The following is a 20,448-nucleotide window of genomic DNA, read 5'->3' as shown; positions in this document are numbered from 1 at the left end:
ACCAAAACGACGCACTGTTGCGTTACATTCCTCTGCATGACCATGTGGCTTTCAAGTATTGATGAAATGGATTGGTAAGACACAGTCATGATTGGGGAGAATGGTTAACAGTAAATTTTCATAGAAAAATCTTATCTTAGTTGCGAAATCTTCAGTAATATAATGGCTCTGTAAACGGAATCATTTGCTCATGTGATACGAGAGCTCAATTCCGCGGCGTTTTCGTAAAAAATGGTTGGAGTATGGGGAGAAACAGGTACGGATTATTAAAATTTGGAATATTTACACCATGTCAGGACTTTGAACGGTCCATTTACCTCAAATTGAATTTTTGAACCCTAGTATGACAGTTACGTAGAAACGCTCATAAACGACATTGGCGAAGTAGTGCAGAGTAAGTTACGATTATTTGCAGACGACGCTGTAGTTTACAGAGAAATCCGTTCCAGCAAAGATATAGATGAACTAACGAATGACCTTGCTGCTATCCAAGCTTGGTGCGATGCTTGGCAGTTAGAATTAAATTTAGAAAAATGCGTCGTAATGAATTTCTGGAAGAAGAATAACTCCCTACAGCGTAACTATATCATTCGGAGCACCCAGTTAAAGGCAGTTGAATCCGTGAAATATCTAGGGGTTAGACTCAATAATGATCTATCGTGGAATAAAAATATTCGAGAAATAACCGGTCAAGCTAATCGTAAAATGGGTTTTGTTAAAAGAATATTAGGAAAGTGCGACGACAATGTGAGAGAAATTAGCTACTTTTCCCTCGTTAGACCACATTTGGAATACGCTGCCAGTGTTTGGGACCCTCATGAAAAAGGCTTAATAACAGAGTTAGAACGCGTGCAAAGAAGAGCTGCCAGGTATGTGAAAGGTCGTTATGATAGTCTTGTTAGTGTAACTGACCTCTTAGATAAACTCGGATGGGAATCTCTGTCGGACCGTAGATTGAAAAATAGACTAAACCTTTTAGATAAATTCAAGAGCAGTGTCTTTTCTGACGAAGTTAACCATATCTTGCGGACGCCAACGTACTACGGAAGATCAGATCATATAAATAAAATAAGAGAGATAGATTGCAGAACAGACAGATTCCGAATGTCATTTTTTCCTCGATCAATAAGAGATTATAACGGCAGCAATAGACCTCGTAAATATATTGCATGACCTGTAGTGTAGCCTACTAACCTATGTAAAACTTAAAGCATGTTTCTGAATTTCTATTCTATATTCTATTTCTAACAGCATATAGTAGTATAGTTTGTTATTATACGGGACGTTTTTTGGACGGTGTGGTGTGCATGTGGGAGTCCAAATGCATGCTGCATGCTGGTGATTGATCACCCCCTGCCAAACACCCTAGAGGTGGCTCGCAGGGTATTATGTAGATGTAGATGTATAGCAAGTAGAAATCGCATTTCCTCCTCTTTTCTCAGAAAAAATGATTTAATATTAGATTATATACAATATATTGTATAATATATAAATAATGATATATAATATTAATATTAAGTAAAATAATAATAAATAAAATATTAAATATTATAATATAAGTTTAATTATCAAAATGAAGTTATTCTGTGCTCTTTTATTATCATAGGGAGCGAAGGTAAAGGTTTCTCTTTTGCCGTTTTGATTTTTTTCCTCCTTAAAGGCCTGGCAAATCATGTCGCTGTTCGTCTGCCAAGTTGCACTTTGACATGCTTACGTCGCCAATAATCCTTGATTGGTTTTTCGGTTTTACGCCTTTCTATGAAACATGGGTCCGAATTACGCGAGAACCCAACTCAACCAATAGGGTAGATTCCTTCATCAAAGAAAACGAAAGGCATTGATTGCGATTCGTTACCCACCATTAGCGTATTCATAATGTACAAGTTATTTGGTTTTAGAAATCCCAGTTTAGACGAATGGCAATGGTCAATTTTAACCGCATTTGAAAACGGCCAGATTGGCGCCGATGCGATGCCACTCCGCGTGACGTCACTGGGACCTAGTTTCTATACGAGTAGATAGGAGTTTTACATCGTCTGAGATTACCAATGCATGTATGAGGCATAGAGCTCAGGGAAACATGTCTTAATAATCACCTGTTAAAATTACCTATAGTCGGAAAGTTTTCTTCGTTTGATAAGGTATTAATAATCCTTATTTAAGCCAAGCGCTACCTACTAGCAGATACTCCACTAACTACTAGCAGCCTGCATTATCCTCGCCCCAAGGTCACCTCACACGGCGACAGCGAGAACCAGAATGACGTCACACGGGGTTTTCCCAGCATTCATAATTAGCAGTCGCGTTTTCGCGCGCATGATAATTTTCACTTTTCATTTAATCGCGAAAAATAGATATCGTCATAAAAAATCTGAAAGCGTGAAATATGTACTTCAGGAGTTATAATCTTTCGATTTAGGCAAAAAAATTATAGGAAACCACCCTATTTGGTTACGGCGTGAATTTTTTTACGTATTTATACTTGAGGATAACTTTTTTATAAATAATTTCAATGGGAGACGGAATATTGTCGAGGTTATTTTCCCTTTCCGCCGTGGAATTAGCCGTGGCAGCACTGAGGGCGCATGCAAGTGGACACGAGGTGCATTCGCCGCGCTTATCGACCTCGACCCACAAACACGGTCACTCAACGAACATGCCACTCCTCCCACTTGAGGTCGCTGGAGCGGTTTTGCTCGTGAAAGCGCGAACGAATTCGCGTGAAAATCCGCACGCGAGTCGCATTCAATGGTATCACGGGTTAAGCGTGAAAAAAAATAAAAATACCCACCAATTACACTATATACTCAATTCAATATCAGGACGGAGTTGAGTGAAGCATGATGTTTGTATTAGAATGCATATTAATTATCAAAGCACAAGCCTTCCTTCTGAGCTCAGTTGAAATATCCGTCTAACCAATATTAAAATAATTATTGAATCATAATGATGTTGTCTCCTTAATTATTATAGTTGAAAATGATTATAATTAGTCGTTGCGCAAAAAGTAAAAAGGAAAACTCTTCATTCAATGGTATTTCATCTTAACCACTTCATGCAAAACATGCGCGAGCAAATGTTATTTCTTCATCTAGCTAATACATTGCTGACCTTGAGATAATGATTTGAGGTGGTGACTACTTTTTACGAATTCAGCAAGCTGTGACGTTGGTGGCGTGAAAAAAAACCCTTCTCCTCACGTAATTGCTACTCATCCTAGCTATTGTTCCTTTATAGCTTCATTGAAATGTTCAAAAATTAATTTACGTCTAAAAAACTTTATTTACGCAGTAAAATCGTTGGTTCACTCTTTTCCACAAATCCGTGAAAATACAACACTGCGGAGAAAGCGCAAAAATTCGCGAACGGCGAAATGTTGGGAAGGTCTTGAGGGACATGTTGAAATCGTTTTTTTTTTTTTTTAGAAATAATGACTGATAGACAGCGTTCCATAATCACGAGAAAGCGAAACACTATATCCGTCCCTCGTTAAGCTGAACTTTGACTCTACACTGTGACAAAATTTGAATACTGTTCACTTTCTCAGAAGCATACGGAATTCGCAAATTATTTATTTATGATACCCAGTGATTCATGACTTCATAATAAACTTTGTTTCTCAAGCTGGATTACCAAAATTTGAATATACTCATATATTACATGTTATAATTTTTAATATATCCAAATTTTATTCTAGTCGAATTCATGAAATCCGACTTTAATCCCACAAGAAGTCAACTACCTAACATAATTGCTACTTTGTTGTTTATAAATATTTTTGTCGAAAAATGTTTTGGCATTAATTTTAAGGACGTCATTTTTAGTGGCGATTCAAATCATATTCAAAGAAGGAAAAAGTGTTTAACGTTATGTATTTGTGATGTGGCCGTAGAGGCTGTGCATGCATATCATGCAATATACTTATAAATACTCTACTGTGGGTAAAAACATTACATAGTATATTATTATATAACAGGGGACCCTGCAATAGCGCGGGACAAACGCTAGGATGAAATAGAGTATTTTATTATATAGTTTAGTAACATTACTAAACTATGTAATAATATGTTAATATTTATACGTACTCTAGGGTACAATTTTTATGGACGTGCAGAACTGGCTGCTGGCTGTTTGCTGCAACGAATTTACTTCGTAGTTATTATGAGACAATGTAGAGGACTGAATTTCTCCAGACTGTCGCGATGCGTCGTAATGCGAGCAGTATACTCATCATCCGAGTCTTTTAATCATCCAAAGAGCTCATGTCACCGATATTTATTATTTATGGCACTAATTTGTTATATTTGAGAAGTAAATTGTAAATGTCAGATGAAATTTTATGCAGGTATGAGTTGATTTTATAGTTAGAGCATGTGGTAGTGTCTAATTTTGATGTAAATTTCTGTCAAAAAATAACGATTAAGGGTTCAAAAAAGTTAATTAGTTTCATAAAGTGGTGCATTCATTTTATATTCACGCATAGTGTTCTTCTTTCATTTATCATTTCTAATAACCGTATTTAATTTTGATTTCCAGTCTCTTAGCTACCCGTATCCAACGAAAAGATAATATTTTATAGCGTGACTAATCAGCGGATGAACTTCCGTAATGATCCTTTAACAAATCTGCTCATAATTCATTATCCTTTTTGAGGTTTGTTATTTTTCCACCCGTCGGATATCAACTATCGATTCCTGAAATCATATTGATGCGTTCGTATAAATTCAGATGTTTCTCCTTGGGAATCCATTTATTTACTCTGTTTTATCTCTGTTTTATTCTCTATACTTATTTATCTACTCTGTTTCTATGTGCAGTTGATAGTCATTTGGCTGAAGGAAGACTTCTATGTTGACGCCGGTAAATGGAAATATGAGACAAATTGAGCTAAAAGCTGAACTCTATGATCTAAGCGCCGAAGTGCTTATTAAGCGAGCATTTAGTGTAGATTCATAAGGCCGTTTTACACGGGGCGCGTAATTGCACAGGTTAGGACTGCATTCATTTCTCTTCCTGGCGTGGAATTCCGCGAATGCACTTGCGAAATTAGAAACAGGATTATATTTTTGCCGTCTCACGCCCATGCATTCTCGTATGCGTTCTAGCAATTCATCGCTTTACACGACGCAATTTTGACTGCGCCTTCGTACATACATCAGATTGTGCAAGTTACGAGTCCCGTACGTAACGGACTTCATAGTCGAGCCACATTTTGGTTTTATGACTGATTTCCTCTCACAGTCTTTTCCGAGGAAACGATTTACCGTGACAATGTAGTTCTGCTAATTCGCCGTTTTTCCTTTATTGCCGTCCGAACATTTTTTTACGGAAATTCATTGACTGATATGTTTTCATATTTTTTCATGCGTCATTAGATTTGCAATTTCCCTCGAATTTAGCGTGAGAATAAAAGTCAAACGGAGGATGTAAGCTCGCTGCCTTTCTCCCTTTGCGCGCGTATTGGTCGGCGATAAATAAATAATGAACAGCGTCAAAAAAGTTGACATCTCCCATTTTCATCTTCACTACACTGAACAATGGAACTCAGGAACGAGAGTTGTTACGCAGGCCGAGTGAATTTGACGGCTTCATTAATTAGTTTGCTTTCCGCGTGGCGGCGGTGTATTCGAACGCCATCTCTCGTAAATATTTATGAACGATCGATAGGAAACGTTAACATGAATGATCTTTCTTTTTCAGGCGTGCCAATTATTTTTTTTTTCCTCACGATCGGTCGAATTTCAGATGTGCCTAATATTTGGACGCACAATCCGGAAGTGCTTATTTCAACATTTTTTTCATTTATGCATTGCTTACGCCGAGAATCGCTTTACCATTTGTGTTGTTTTGTTTGGCTCGCCTGTAATGGTTGTCCAGAAAACGGGTACGTTCCTGTAACCTAAGGGGTTGTCTACGTGGGTTTCCGAGGCTGAGTTCTTGTTAAATGTGAGAAATTAATGAAAATTTTTATCGTACATCGATACCTCGACTGCAAAAACACTCAACAATCGCCCACTGAATCAAATCCCCTCTTATAGTAGCCCTAGTAGCACTAGATGAGCGGATTTGATTAGGTGGGCGATTGTTGAGCGTTTGTGCGGTGAAAGTATCGATATGCGCTCATAGGGTAGTGAAAATGTGTCTTTCAAAAGAGTTGATGTAGCTATGGATCGAAATGCGACATCGTTGAAACAAAGAAACGAAGTCGCTAGTTCGAACGAAGAATAGAACGAATGCGTGAGGTGATTCATTGCTGGAGCGTTGGGTAGATTAGGGGTTGCATTTAATGCCTATGGACAATGTGGTACTTTCTCTAGCTGTTGACACTTAAAATTAGGTACGAAAATTGCTTCCGATTTTTCATATTTTTTTACTCTTTAACTTTTCCAAGTTTCTTTGTCCTATTGGATCTAGTTTTTAAGTATTGAAATTCGGCATTCGAGGTCATTGAGCAAAAATTATGATTTTAATTTCAGTTGAAAAATTAAATTGAGAAATTAATGTAATATCATCGTAGGAAAGGAAAGCAAGATGGTGAACTGCTATCATAATTTATCAACTTTATTTTTTCATTGTATTTATATTTTAAACTCGTAAAAACTTGGGCTTTATTTATTTAATTAAATGAAAATGATGCTTTGTTTGGATAGTTTACGCGCACACTCTTAGCGAAAAAGGGCTACTACATGATATTTGCATACAATGAATACAAAAATGATTATAGCAACCGGAAATTTAGCTAGAAATGTAACGTAATTTTACTGCTCATTTGCCCGTGTATGATTTATACTATTTTATTTTTATTTCTCACTTTTCTACCCACCAATATTAAAGTGCTTCTATCATTTTTTTATCTAATTGTTAGCATGTATTGATGCGTAGTCAAATTTATTTTTACAAATTTCTGAATTTGTGGAAAAATTGTTGGCATTTTATCACACCCTCCGATCAATACTAAAAAAATAACTTATGGCTACAGTGGGGAGAAAGCGAGAGTACATGCTTAAAAGGTTGACTGCCATCATTAAAAGAAGTTTACCAATAAAGTAGGTAAATATTGTTTTTTTTTCACTTGTTCGAAACGACGATATTCGATGTCATTGAATGGAAATGGGGATTTACACAGTTTAAGTAGGTTGAGTTGCTAAAAAGTATTGAGAAATATAATAAATTAATGGTAACACAGTCCTTATATGCGCTGAAAAGGTGTTAAAAACTATTAAATTTCGAAAACATCCATGCTCAGCCGGTGCGCAGATATTTAGTTGATAGGTCTCTCTACTGTGGAATAAAAACTCTCCCAACTAAAGACGAGAAACAAGCTACAAGATACTAAGTTATGAAAATCATTGTAGGTTACTTAAAAATGGCAAGATGAAAAAAAAACATTAAGATGAGGAAAGATTGAAAAATCCATAAGTAAAGAGGAAAAGGAAACCAAAAAACTTGCGAGGTGAAATTTTTCTCCTGTCCTTTCGCCTCATTTCTTTCGCGGTGGGCACTCTCGGAATACGAACCTCCTTCCCTCCCTGCCTCCCCTTGCCATGCCCTTGCAGTAGGTCAGCCCTTTTCATATCCAAATGGCAACGCGCGTGAAAACCCGCAGACTTTCGTCAAAGACCTCTCTCACTCACCCCCCTCTCAATATTGATTGCACATCAACCCCCTCCCCTGACTCACTTCGCGCCCCTCAGCCCTAATTCCCATTCATCTTGTAAACACAAACCCTTTTTCTCGCCTTTATTTCCGTCCATAACTCCCTCCTCCCCCTATGGCTGCCTTAATTAATTGCTCATGTCCTCCTCCTCTTTCCTCTAACATTTCTCTCTATTCATTATTCCGTCGTCCCGAGAAGACGCAATCCAGGCGTATAACAATTCTCTGAAGGGTGTTGGACAAGGATCGAAGTAAAGTTAAACATGTATAAACCCGGGTAAACTTTTCTCGGGATTCCCACCGGGTTAATGTTTTTATAACGGCCAACGTTTCAAGTACCGTCTCGGCACTCATCTTCAGGGCTGAATATTAAAAAATGAATATGATATATAATTAATAATTTAATATAATAATAATATAATAATATAGCAATATAATTTATAATATATATTAATAAATATCTATACTATAAAATCAAAAATTAACGCCACCTACAGTCACAGAGATAGCCAATCTTGATGTAGTTGACAATATTTTTTCGAAATTACAGTTAAAGAACTTCATTTATGTAAATAGGCCACATAAGGAAATTAGACTGTTTATTATAGGTGCGATAAAAGAATTGATATCGTATTTTATTTTATTATTATTTTTTAAATATTTATTTTTATTTAACTAAATTTATTACAACAATGAGACTTAGCAACCAAACATTAAATAAATCAATATTCAGCCCTGATGATGAGTGCCGAGACGGTACTTGAAACGTTGGCCGTTATAAAAACATTAACCCGGTGGGAATGCCGAGAAAAGTTTACCCACATTATTCGAAAGGCATAAAATCATATTTCATGTATAAACCCATTTCCACCCACCGTAGCCATATGGCTAACAGCATTAGTTCGTTTGAAAAAAGCGCGCACGGTTAATGCATTGTCCCCGAGAGCAAATTAGAATATAATCATTGAGACATGCCCATTTTTCCCAGAAATTCTGCGTCGAGAAAAAATTTGAAGCTAATAAAAATATTGTGGTAAATATCCAGAAATTTTTTACCCTCAGTTGAATAAATTCGAAAATAAATATGGCTTAGGCGAGCCATATTTTAATCAATCGTCTAAAGAAAATAGTAATCCTTAATATATCAGATATTTTCCCGTTATAAACCAAATTATTAATGACCAAGGTTTCATGGACGCAGCGAGGGGGGGGGGGTTGGGGGATAAACCCCTCCCCCCCCAGAGCTCAGAGAAATTTTTAATTTTAATCCATATTACTTAATTGGATTGACATTTCTAATAGAATAATCTAAGAATCGATAAAATGTCCCTCAGAAAGCCGTAAAACTCACCATTTTGAACTATTTATCTTAAAATTCCGCAATTTATTAATCTCGCACCCACCGCTTATCCTGGAGGGTATTCCGTACCCCAAACACCCGGTATTAGTTGCTCCTAAACCCCCCAGCCTTAATTCCTAGCTGCGCCCCCGCAAGGTTTAATTTAATAATGTATTAAATGTGCCATGAAAATGCCTGGTGAAGAAACTCTCTCTTAAAAAAACAAATTACATTAAAAATATAAACAGTTACTTAGGCTGTGATGTACAATTTAGAACCCGGCGTACATATTACCGAATTCCTTTGCTATCCCCGGCAGATTCCAATGGTACGAATATTCCTGTGTCCTTAGTGTTGGTTTGGACCTCCTTAACATGTGCTTCTATTCTTTCAGAGGTCCGCTCTCACGGCGTGGCATACTATGCGTTCTCAAGAGAGGAAAAAACGCGTGAGGCGGAGCAGGAGGAATTGCGGAAGCTGCGTGCGGAGACGGAGAAAGGGCAGGCGGCCGCGTCGGAGCTGAGGGCCCGCAGGCAGGAGCAGATGGCGGCCAGGCTGAAGGCGGCCAGGGCCCGGAAAAGGGCCCGCGAGGGACTACCGCCAGAGCCAGAGGAAGAGGAAAAGCCACCTGGTACGTTTATTTCCACCCACAGAGTTAGACCTTCCATTCTTACGTTAGCTTGCATTCTTATGTCAGCAAACGGAAGCCAACTCATCAATCTCCCACCTCTTCGAGGAGTGCTTACTTAACACTTGAACATCCCCTTAAACCAGGGCCGGATTTACCGTAAGGGAAAATAGGCACGTGCCAATAGGGGCGTCGCAGTCCAAGGGGTGCCTTCTGTTAGGCAACCGACGATGATCCGTACTGGAGGCACCTCGAAGGGCACCACCGTCAGCAGGCCTATAATGTGTGTTCCGTCTGCCTGCAGGTGCCCTCTTTGCTAGGGTTTTGAATGTGGTAAGTTGGGATTATAGCAGAACTATAAATATGCGATGCCATAATTAATGAATTTGCCAAAAATAAGACAGGAAGGAAACTTTTGAAGTAGTTTTTGTTGAGCTTGAGGCAGGCCCCGTTATGTCTTCATTCATATTTTTAATCTCAACTTTAATTTCTCTTAAAGATATTGCAGGAAGATATTCTGTTGAGAGTATTTGCGTTTTAGAGGCTTTGTTCAATTGAAAATGTAGTTCGTACCACTGCTCTTCAAGCGTTTTAAAATTAGTTCATTTATACCAGTGGGGTAACTAGGTATATGCTTTTGGGGGGGGGGGGATGGTAGGGTCTGGGGGTGAGGCCCCCCCCCCCCTCCGAGCAACAGGGGTCCGGGAAAATTTTTGAAAAATTACATGCCTGGAAATACATTTTATATCTTTTTGGCACTTAAAATTTCACTTTGAGTAAATTCAGTAATTATTTGTCAAAACTAGACAATAGTTTTAAATATTTTCTTTATTTCTCTGAGGCTTGGGGAGGGGGGATCTATTTCCCTCATCCCCCCATAATTACGCCACTCATTTAAACTATATTTCGTGCTACCGCAGGTCATTCAGTTACACCAGTACGTATTGTTTTTATTTTTGAGGATACTTTTTTTTTATTGTATGAATTAAGGCTAGACATTATTTTTGGAAATGGTATTCGTAAAGTGTTTTAGTTGCATAAAAGTTAAACTGTTTCATACAGTTTTACTCCAAGCTGTTTTTTTTAAATAGAATTTTCTATATTTTCCCTGCATAAAAATCAACCATAAACTTATGCTGTCAGCTGTATATCTGTTTATTCTTTTTTTCCGATCCTTACCTCATGCGAGTGGCTATGCCTTATCGTAAAAATTGGGGAGAGAGGGGGGGCTCAAGTGAGGAGGGGCACTAAATGGAGAGGTGCCTATAGCGTTACATTTGGTAAATCCGGCCCTGCCTAAAACTCTGAACCCTGAAATATGCAATATTACCATTTATCCCTCAAAACATCGGTCTAAAATTAAATTCTCATATGCCCTTAAGAGTTTTAGGGTATATTCAAGTGTTAAGTAAGAAGTTGGAGAGGGGGGAGATTAACAAGTTTGCTTACTTTTTTGACATTACTAACGTAAGAATAGAAGGTTTAACTCTTTAGAAAAGAATGGAAGAGTGTTTGAATTGAGCTTAATGTACGTAGATGTGCAGCATGCATACAGTAATATACACATCCATGTATATATTAGTGTATGCATTTGGATGTATGTATATATATATAGTATATACATCCAAGGCTGTTAACATAGGAGAGACTTTAAACACACTGCCAACCACTGTTTCTGAGATTAAAGCTACATTTATGCTAAAAAACATGTCAGATTGCAAAATTAATCTGTTTCATTCTTAACTAGAGTATTGGTTGATGATAATTTCTTTCGATTCCATTTTCGTGTTAAAACTATAAAAAAAAGCATTTCGGGGTATGTTATGAGTGAATCCCTGAAATATTCAACGATTTTCAAAAGAGATATAATGGAATTTTCTTCTTTGCACTGACATTTTGTAAGGGTTGGTGTATTGGGTAGAGCATTTTGATGCCGACTTAATGGTCCCAGGCTCAAATCCCGGCTCAAGCGTTTGGATACCTTCATGCAGGAATCCTAAAACTGTGTGATGGCCCGGGGAAAGGAACTGCTACTCCTTCCCTGAATTTGTGAAGTACACACACCTGCGGCCTAGTCAGGGATGAGCTCTACCCTCACGAAACCAATCTAACCTTCCAGTTGATACACTGAGTGAGTGAGAGATATTTTGTGCATTCATTCAGTCGTACTTAACTCACCTTTTTCTATTGCTTGGATTAGAAAAAGAAGAAGATGAGACTTTGACAGTGTGGCCAGATTGCAAAGCGGCCGAAGTGGTGAAGGCAGAGGAGGAGGAGAGGCTGAGGAGGAAGGCCAAGCTGGAGGAGGCGGAGGAGAAGAGGAGGAAGAGGCTGGAGAAGAGGCCCCTTCCAGTGCGGCCGTGGGACATGGGCAAGGAAGGGGTGGCTGGAGCCTCCACCTCATCTGCTGACCGTGAGTTATTTTAGGTCATAGAAAGCTATTGGCAAATATTTCAATAGAGCTCTTGGCGACAAATTAGCTTATTGGGATTAGAAGTGAGACGAGGTGATTAGGTAAGTAATATTCGTCTAAACAAAATTCAATGGAAATATTTCAATGCATAACTTATTGTAACTTATTTAACTAATCTCCTCGTTTTATTTTAAACCCTCCAAAGCCATTAAGGTAACTTTTCTGAATTAATTCGAAATATTTATTGCAGTTTCTAATTTAACTAATACATATTGATAATATCTACCACATTGTGCTACATATCATAGTTACAAAACAAATAGAATTTACTCCTCAATTCTCCTACAAAAGATAAATGCCCTCTGGATACCATCGATTATTTTTCTTAAGGACCAACGACAAACTGCGACAAACACTTTTTTGAAATGAAGTTAGTCAAGTTGCTTCTCACCAGCATAAAAGTCTCTTCCTGAGTTCACTTCTCTATTTCATATTGCATCCATGGTTTTTTCATCCATGGATGTCTTCTTCCATGACTCATGGTTTGAGTTAACATGAAACGGATGAAGCGAGAGTGAAACAAATGACTGCTACACACTTCACACTGATTTTCTCATCTTTTGACCAAAAGCCGTGCTAATTTTCATGTTAACTTCAACAGATTCTGTGCTTGGTTTTCCCATGAGTGTATGTATAATTACTTCTGCTGCACAAACGCTCAAAAATCGCCCACGGAATCAAATACACTCATCTATACACAACAATACGAATCCGCTCAGCTGGCGTTGTCCGGAGCACTAACGCTCACCTCCAAAGCTTGGGGAATTGGAGGTAAGCGTTTATGCTCTGGATACCATGAGTGAGCGCATTTGTATTTTTCGGCTAATAGATGAGCGGATTTGATTCGGTGGGGAATTGTTGAGTGTTTGTGCAGTGCAGGTATCGATTTGGTTGCTGAAATATTATGCTAGTGTCCTATATGGATAATTTATTGTCAATTTTTTTCTCTAAACTGACTTTAATGCATGAATATGTTAAATTGGTCTCTGCAGTATGTTATTTCCCTTGGTAAAATTCACTCCTTTTAAGCTCAGGAAAAAAGATTCTGAAAGAGAAGTATGACCATTGTATTTTTAATAAGATTTTGAAGAGAACTCCTTAGAGTTTGCATCACTCCAGTTACTTTGGTATTTTTCAGTGACGCATTACAGTGTTAAAACTTTTGCTGCCACCTTAAACTATTCAGTAAATAGGCATATCAATAGATATCAACCGTTGCCTGTGTCTCAAATTTTGAAATTTCATCTTTATTTTATCTTATGTTCAATTTTTACACATTGAATGCTGACAAATGATGATGAAGATATAACATATGTGCATGAAGAATTTGAGTTTTCCCAGAATATGCTCTGCAGGAATAGTTCTCGGGTTTCCTACCGGGTGTAGATTTGGGTCACAGATCCCAACATTGAATTGAATGACCCCTGAAGATGATAGTGGACTTAGTCATCAAAACGTTGGGACCTGTGACCCAAATCTACACGCAGTGGAAAACCCAAGAGGTGTTCCTGTATATGCGTGAAGTCTTCATGAGATTACTACTGGTTTAATCCATGGTATATCACCAGCATTTCAACGGATGACTCGTCCATCATCACCAGTGCTTGGCAAAATAATTTGTAGTCAAAATTATTTATTCACCATGATGACATGATGATGATGTACAAGTTGTCAATTGAAATGTTGGTGATACACAACGAATTGAACCAGTGCAAATCCCAAGAAGACTAAACCCAAATAATTTGCCAGTAATGGATTACCTTATACTTTATCTTCTATATTATTTCTACTGTATAGATACCTTTTTCTCAACTTATACGCAACCAAACTCTACAAATGAGGTACCAAAATGCACAGAATTTATCAGAGAACATGCGACGGCATACCTTACTTCCTAAATACTGCTATTGTTTCCTAAAATTGGTTTTTAAATAATTAAAAAAAAACAAAAAAACAAAAACTGGTAAATATTCCTGGCGTTAACGGCGCACAAACTGATACGTTTGTTCATTTGCAACAATATCTCGCATTCTTTAAATAACTTTTATCAAAATGTGGCTGATTCCACATTCATGTCTCCTGTTGATACGTGAGTATGAGTCATCATGTGCATTTAACAGAGGATGGTGTAATTACTTCCAATGCTGTGTTTGAAGAGGTCCTTTGACCTCTATTTGTACATGAACATTCCAATTAAATTTGTACATAAGACCCTGCCTTTTTTTCTACATTTTAAAATTAGAAACGCGCCTATCCCTCTGTGGACCTGCATTGAAAAGAGCAGGGGTAGCCCACTGGGAGCGGGTGCAGCACACTTGTGTAACATATAAAACAGAGATATACCTGGAAAATTTCTTGGTGATAACCATAGATGGGGAGTGATTGAGTATATAGTTACGGGTAACCATTGACATAGCAAGGGGGGGGTGGGGGTCCGGACAGCCCCCAAAAATACAAATACACAATTACTTTGCTTCATAAGAGAAAAAAATACTAAAAACTCATGATTTAACAAAAGATTTCTTTGAAATATGAAATATTTTGATTATGAAAAATGTTAAAATTAGTTTAAAACCCTCTATTTAGTACCCTGTTTTTTTTTAATTATCAGGCACTTTTCCTTCACACCTTCTCATGGTCATATTTTTACAAACTAGTCTTTTCAGGACAGGTGCCGACGTTTTCATGTACAGAATTTATCCTCTTGTACTTAAATATGGCCAAAAAACCAGCACAATTACTGGTGGCTGAATGCAGAGATGTCATCTTTTTTCTTTCCATAAGAGTTGGGCAAGTTTTTGCAATCTCCATTGGCCATTGCATTCCTTCTTCGACTGACAATGATAATAATAATAATAATAATAAAATGCCTTTATTCGGGCGAGGTTGAGACTGGAAAGTCCCCTCTTCCACCTAACCCCTCGATAACGTCAATGCAAGCATATTATAAAATATTAGACAAACGTTTTCAGTACCAAGAATATACAATATACACTGTTTGTGAAATGTCAAAAAATATAAACAACTATATGTGACATTTTTGTGTAAAAAAGATTTGAGTTGGTGGGAAAAAATATGAGGATAAGGGTGTAATATCCTTCAGTGAAAAAACCCACTGCAGGAAAACGCCCACTCAAGAAAGGGGGCGTGAAAAACCTGCGAAAACCTACTGAGTGAAAGCTAATGTCATGTTACATGCAAAATACAACATAGTTCATGAGATACATAGGATACACAAATATTACACAAGCAATTAAGATATAAAATATAACATGTATATATATACAAGCATTCAGTATATCACTTTGTCGCAGGTGCTGCTCAGTGTCATGTATACCTACTTGTTGTGAGGTGAAAAGTGCTTTGTGTAGCCTCCTCTTAAAAGATGCCAATGATGATGAGTTCCTAATTGAAAGGTTAAGATTATTCCATTCCCTACATGCAGTAACGGTAAATGATTTGTTGTAAATGACAGTTCGGTGATGAGGTATAACAAGATTGTGATTCCCTCTTGTGTTAGTCATATGGACAGTGTCAAGACTCCTGAATTCGCATGATAGGTAAGGGGGTGTTTTTGTGTTTAGAATTTGATATAGGAGAGAAAGAGTATGCAGCCGGCGTCGAGAGTCAAGTTTCAGCCATGACAGTTTATTAATATAATCGGTTATATGATCCGATAATTGTAAGTTAAATATGAATCTAATGCATCTGTTCATGGAACGTTGAAGCTTAAGACTAAGTTCTTGAGAAAGGTCCTGGTAGGCAATGTCAGAATAGTCAAATAAAGGTAATATTAAATTAGATACTAATTGCGCTTTAAGAGATGTAGGGATGACATATTTAAATTTTAATAGGGGATAAAGTGATTGATTAACAGATTTAGTGATTTTATTTACATGTGATGCCCAAGAGAGATTTTGATCAATAATTAATCCTAAGTTTCTGACTTCATCGCAAAAAGAAATTGGGGAATCGGCGATACGTAAATTTGGCAGTTTATCCCTCTGCACTCTCACTAAAATTCTTGGGTAACCAATTAGTATTGCTTGAGATTTATTAGGATTTATGCATAGGAAGTTATTATTGCACCATTCTTGGAGGTATGCTAAGTCATCATTGATAGACATCAAGCTATTGCTTAAATTATTGACTGTGGAATGCAAATAGATTTGTAGATCGTCTGCATAGAGGTGATACTTGCAATTTAGTCCTGATGAGCAATCATTGATGTAAAGTGAGAATAGAAGTGGACCGAGGATGGAGCCTTGTGGGGCTCCTCTAGTAAGGTGGATCCAAGAGGATTCCAAATTATTAGCAATTACTTTCTGTTTCCGATCAGAGAGATAAGAAGTAATCCATTTAACAACAGAAGGAGAAAAACCCATGCAATGGATTTTAGCTGCAAGAATGTCTTTGTCTAACGAGTCAAAGGCTTTACTAAAGTCTAGCAGTACGAGTGCTGTGATCTCTTTCTTGTCCATGGAGCGTCGCATATCATCCGTTATTTTAACTAAAGCAGTGGTGGTTCTATGTCCGTGCCGAAAGCCAGATTGATAATCATTGAGTATTTTATTTTGCTTAAGAAAGGTAGTGATTTGTTCGTGGACAAGTTTTTCTAGAGCCTTAGAAATGATTGAAAGAAAAGAAATTGGGCGAAAAGTTAATTGATCTTGAGTGTTTCCCTTTTTTGGTATGGGTTTAACTAGGGCAGATTTCCATTGAATGGGAAAATGATCTTGTGATAGTGACGCGTTGAAAATGTAGGTGAGGTATGGTAGAATTAATGAGAGTAATGATTTAATGAATTCAAGGGGAATACCATCTGAGCCTTGAGCTTTAGACTTGATGCACTTAAACGCAGAGTGTACTTGCATTTGAGTCACAGGTTTCCAAGTAAGCTTCTTAGTATGGTTATGTGTCGCGGCTGATTTGATGGAGTATGTTTGTATGACTCGCTCCTTGTCCTCATTTGGAATTTCATTTGGTGGCTGTGAAAATGTTTGATTTAATCTATCAAGGGATACATTCGTTGGGCTGGGAATGCTCTTGCTTTTACCTATGCCGATTGAGTTAAGTTGCTTCCAGAGAATGGTTGGTGAATTTTTAGATTTAGTAGCAGTTTGAAAAAATTTAATTTTTGCATTCCTTATTAGCTGCTTCGTTTTATTTCTGAGACATTTGTACCTGCTGAATGCATTGATATCATTTGTTCTCTTAAAAATTCTAAAGGCTAAGTCTCGGGCTGACATTGATTGTTTAATTTCCGCATTCAACCAAGGTGCATTTGGTTTAGAGATACGTACCAATTTCTCCGGGGCAAATTTATCCAAAAGATACGTTAGAAGATTATTTAAAATTTCAACTTTGTCCTCAACCTTTTCAACGAATTCAATAGAGGACCATGGTAGTGTACATGCTTCACTAAGCAAATCATCGTTATTTATCTCTTTTAAGTTGCGATGAGGAATTATAGTCTGCTTTGCTTTCGGCATTTTAATAGAGTAAGCAAGAAATATTAGATCATGGGAAGAGATACCAGGGACAGGAAACTGACCGTGAGTGAATATGATCATCTCAGCCACCCAAAATGCACCAGTAAGCAGCAAAAGTGTGTTTGGAAAATGGATGCACAAAGAATAACTGCCTGAATAATCTCAAACCCAACCTACAGTCAGGAAAAAACAGGAAGAATTGGCTTGACTTAGCTTTAACATGCAATTGGAAGAGACGTATGTATATTAACTGGCACATTTAAAGGAAAAGGGAAGACAACAATAGACATTCGTCGTAGGCATATACATTGGTCTTCCTGATACACTTTTTCATAACCAAAGAGATACGACATAAAGCAATCAGTCCTAATTACTTAAATACTCATATATTCCTTTCCTTAGTCCGCATTCATGTAGCTCAAACCCTAATTTTTTGGTTCCCTTGTTATTTCATCCAAAAGAGTCATTTATTTAATTTTCTGGGAAGGTGAAAGCCCATTAAAACCCCATCCCTGCCTCCCTAAGATACCTTACTTAGCAGGCGTCAAAAATATCACAACTCCTTGAAAAAATACATTATTTTATTTTAAAAATTCATATTTCTCTTGTCAAGTCCTTAAGGCAGTGGCTTAGTGAGGAGGAAGACCAGGGGGTCTGCCACTTCCCTCCTCCAGAATATAAAAACACAATTACTTGCTTCATAAAAGAAAGCAAAATGCTGAAAAATCACAAGTTTACGAAATATTTCTTTGAAAAATGAAATTTTTCGATTCTGAAATGTGTCAAAATTAGTTTAAAACCCTCTACTTATTTTTAGTGCCCTGTAACTAATGTAACTAATTTGAGTTTTGTCATTTTCTCTAGCAATGTCTCAAGAGGAATGGGTGAAGAAGAAGCGTGAGGAGCGGCCCCAGGAGTTTGCGCCTCCCCCTGAATACAAAGGGGACGATTTGGATGATTTCATGGCCACAGACTCTGGCTGGAATACATCTCATCTGAGAGCGACGTCCAAAAAGTCCCGTGGAGGGAAAGGCAGTGGGCAAGTCAAATGGAAAAAAGGGAATGTCAGCCCAAAGTATCCTCCTTCAGATCCCTCTCACAGCAGCGCATATAAAGAATCCCTTGATGGAGGGGGAGTTGATTCTGGTCAGCGCAAAGGTGCAGAAATTGCACCCCCACCTACGTTTGATTACTATGGTCCCAGTGCAAGCAAGACAAAGCCAAAACCACAGGGCCAGGCGTCCTTGGATGATGCGATAAGTGCTGGCCTTTCGTACCTAAGGCAACAGGCTGAGGACAGAGATAAGCAGAAAGAGAAAGGCTTGTTAGATATAATTTAATGTAACAATGGTGCAAAATTATTTTTTGTATCACCCAGCTTAATGCATTCAGCAATAAGGGCAGATATGGAGAGAAACATTTTAAAATGACAAATAGGAGTAATTTTCAAACTACATTCCTACCTAACTTCTGCTGACATTACGTACTTGATGAATGGCTATTGGTCATGGTAAAAAATTGCATCAAATTGTTGAAGAAATCTCTGATAATTGTAATTTCTTTCATAAACATGAGCTTGAATTTGGAGAAACCTAAATGTGTGTTTTGATTTACTTACCCTTGTGCCTTGTGAATGGAGTGATGGCAGATTTGCCTGTCATTTTTTTAGTTTAATGCATAAATATGAGGTGTGTTAGAAAAGTAATGAGACTTGATTTTGTAATAACTAAAGTTTTTATTTGTTTCAAAAAATAATGTTATCCCCTTGAAACTAGTCCCCTTAGGCAGCTATTTACTGGCGGAGGTGTTGTCCCCACTCTTGGTAGTTGCGCTGGAAGTCTCGAAATGGCTTTTAACCCTTTCCTGCCGGCGCCTACAATAGAAAAACGTTTTCGTGCTACGAGTAGCATAAGAATATTTTAAGCCTCTCTGTAAGGAGCTCTGTTTTGGGGGTGAGTTTCGTGGGTATTTTCGTTCCTCAGATTTGGGGCCCAGCTCAACAAAGTGTGCGCCCCTCCCTTAACCTGGCCACTGGACTTCACCCTCCAACCCTATCATAGTACGAATCCACAGTCAACTTATTGCGTTACCAGTGTTTTTTTTCAGCCACACACTGTAGTTGATTTTAAATGATTTACTCTTCTAAAAGAATTACTAACGGTTTTTTATGCATTGTGGAATTTTAAATGGGTTTCTAGCATTAATAACAACAAAGTTAGTAAATATAAGGTAATATGTCTATAAGTCCAGAGGTCCGTTATTTATAACACTAAAAATTCTTTATAAAATTGCTTGGGCACAGAACAAAACAAAAAATTCATTTCAAAGTATAAAAACATAGCAGTATGCAATAAAATATATCACTGAAAAAACTATTGAAAACGTATCTACTATGCAACGGATTCCTGCAGTGAGGATGGTCATAAATGAGTGGGAGGGTCGGGCTTTATTGTCTAGGAGTGGCCCTAAGGACTCGCTAAGCTGGGTTTCAGGCCGGGCCTGAATGCATCCGACAATTTCTATCTCAGCAGTCACTTCTCTTCCCTCGCATCCGCCAGAGCCGACGTCCGGTCATCTGCGTTGAAAAATCCACGACAGCTGTCAGGTGTTCTGCATATGAAAATGACCGTTGGCTCCACCCGATTTCCGGCGCGAAAGGGTTAACTGGTTGGTCATGGTCTTTTGAATGTTCTCCAGGGTTCCATAATGATGTCATAGGGCATGTTTCAATTTCAGGAAAAGGAAAAAGTCACAAGGACTCAAATTAGGTGAATAGGGGGGTTTAGGAACAACAGCAACACATTTAGAGGTCAAAAATTCACCAATGAAAATGGCCGTTTTACACGGGGCATTGCCATGG

The 20,448-nt window shown here is 37.8% G+C and overlaps 1 protein-coding gene across 1 annotated transcript in view; it reads left to right on the top strand.

Annotated features, from left to right (window-relative positions):
• The window catches only part of LOC124166053 (coiled-coil domain-containing protein 174), a 543,217-nt gene extending 524,032 nt beyond the window's left edge, over positions 1-19,185 (top strand). The window contains exons 8-10 of the mRNA XM_046543649.1: positions 9,390-9,626; positions 11,824-12,036; positions 18,453-19,185. Of these exons, the coding sequence (XP_046399605.1) occupies positions 9,390-9,626; positions 11,824-12,036; positions 18,453-18,928 (926 nt within the window). The 3' untranslated portion in view covers positions 18,929-19,185. The remainder of the gene's footprint in view (positions 1-9,389; positions 9,627-11,823; positions 12,037-18,452) is intronic.
• The last annotated feature ends 1,263 nt before the right edge of the window (positions 19,186-20,448 follow it).

The sequence above is a fragment of the Ischnura elegans genome, chromosome 9 (assembly GCF_921293095.1).
Source record: "Ischnura elegans chromosome 9, ioIscEleg1.1, whole genome shotgun sequence".
Lineage (NCBI taxonomy): Eukaryota > Metazoa > Arthropoda > Insecta > Odonata > Coenagrionidae > Ischnura > Ischnura elegans.
Note: the sequence above shows the minus strand (reverse complement) of the source record. Positions and strands in the feature narration are given on the sequence as shown.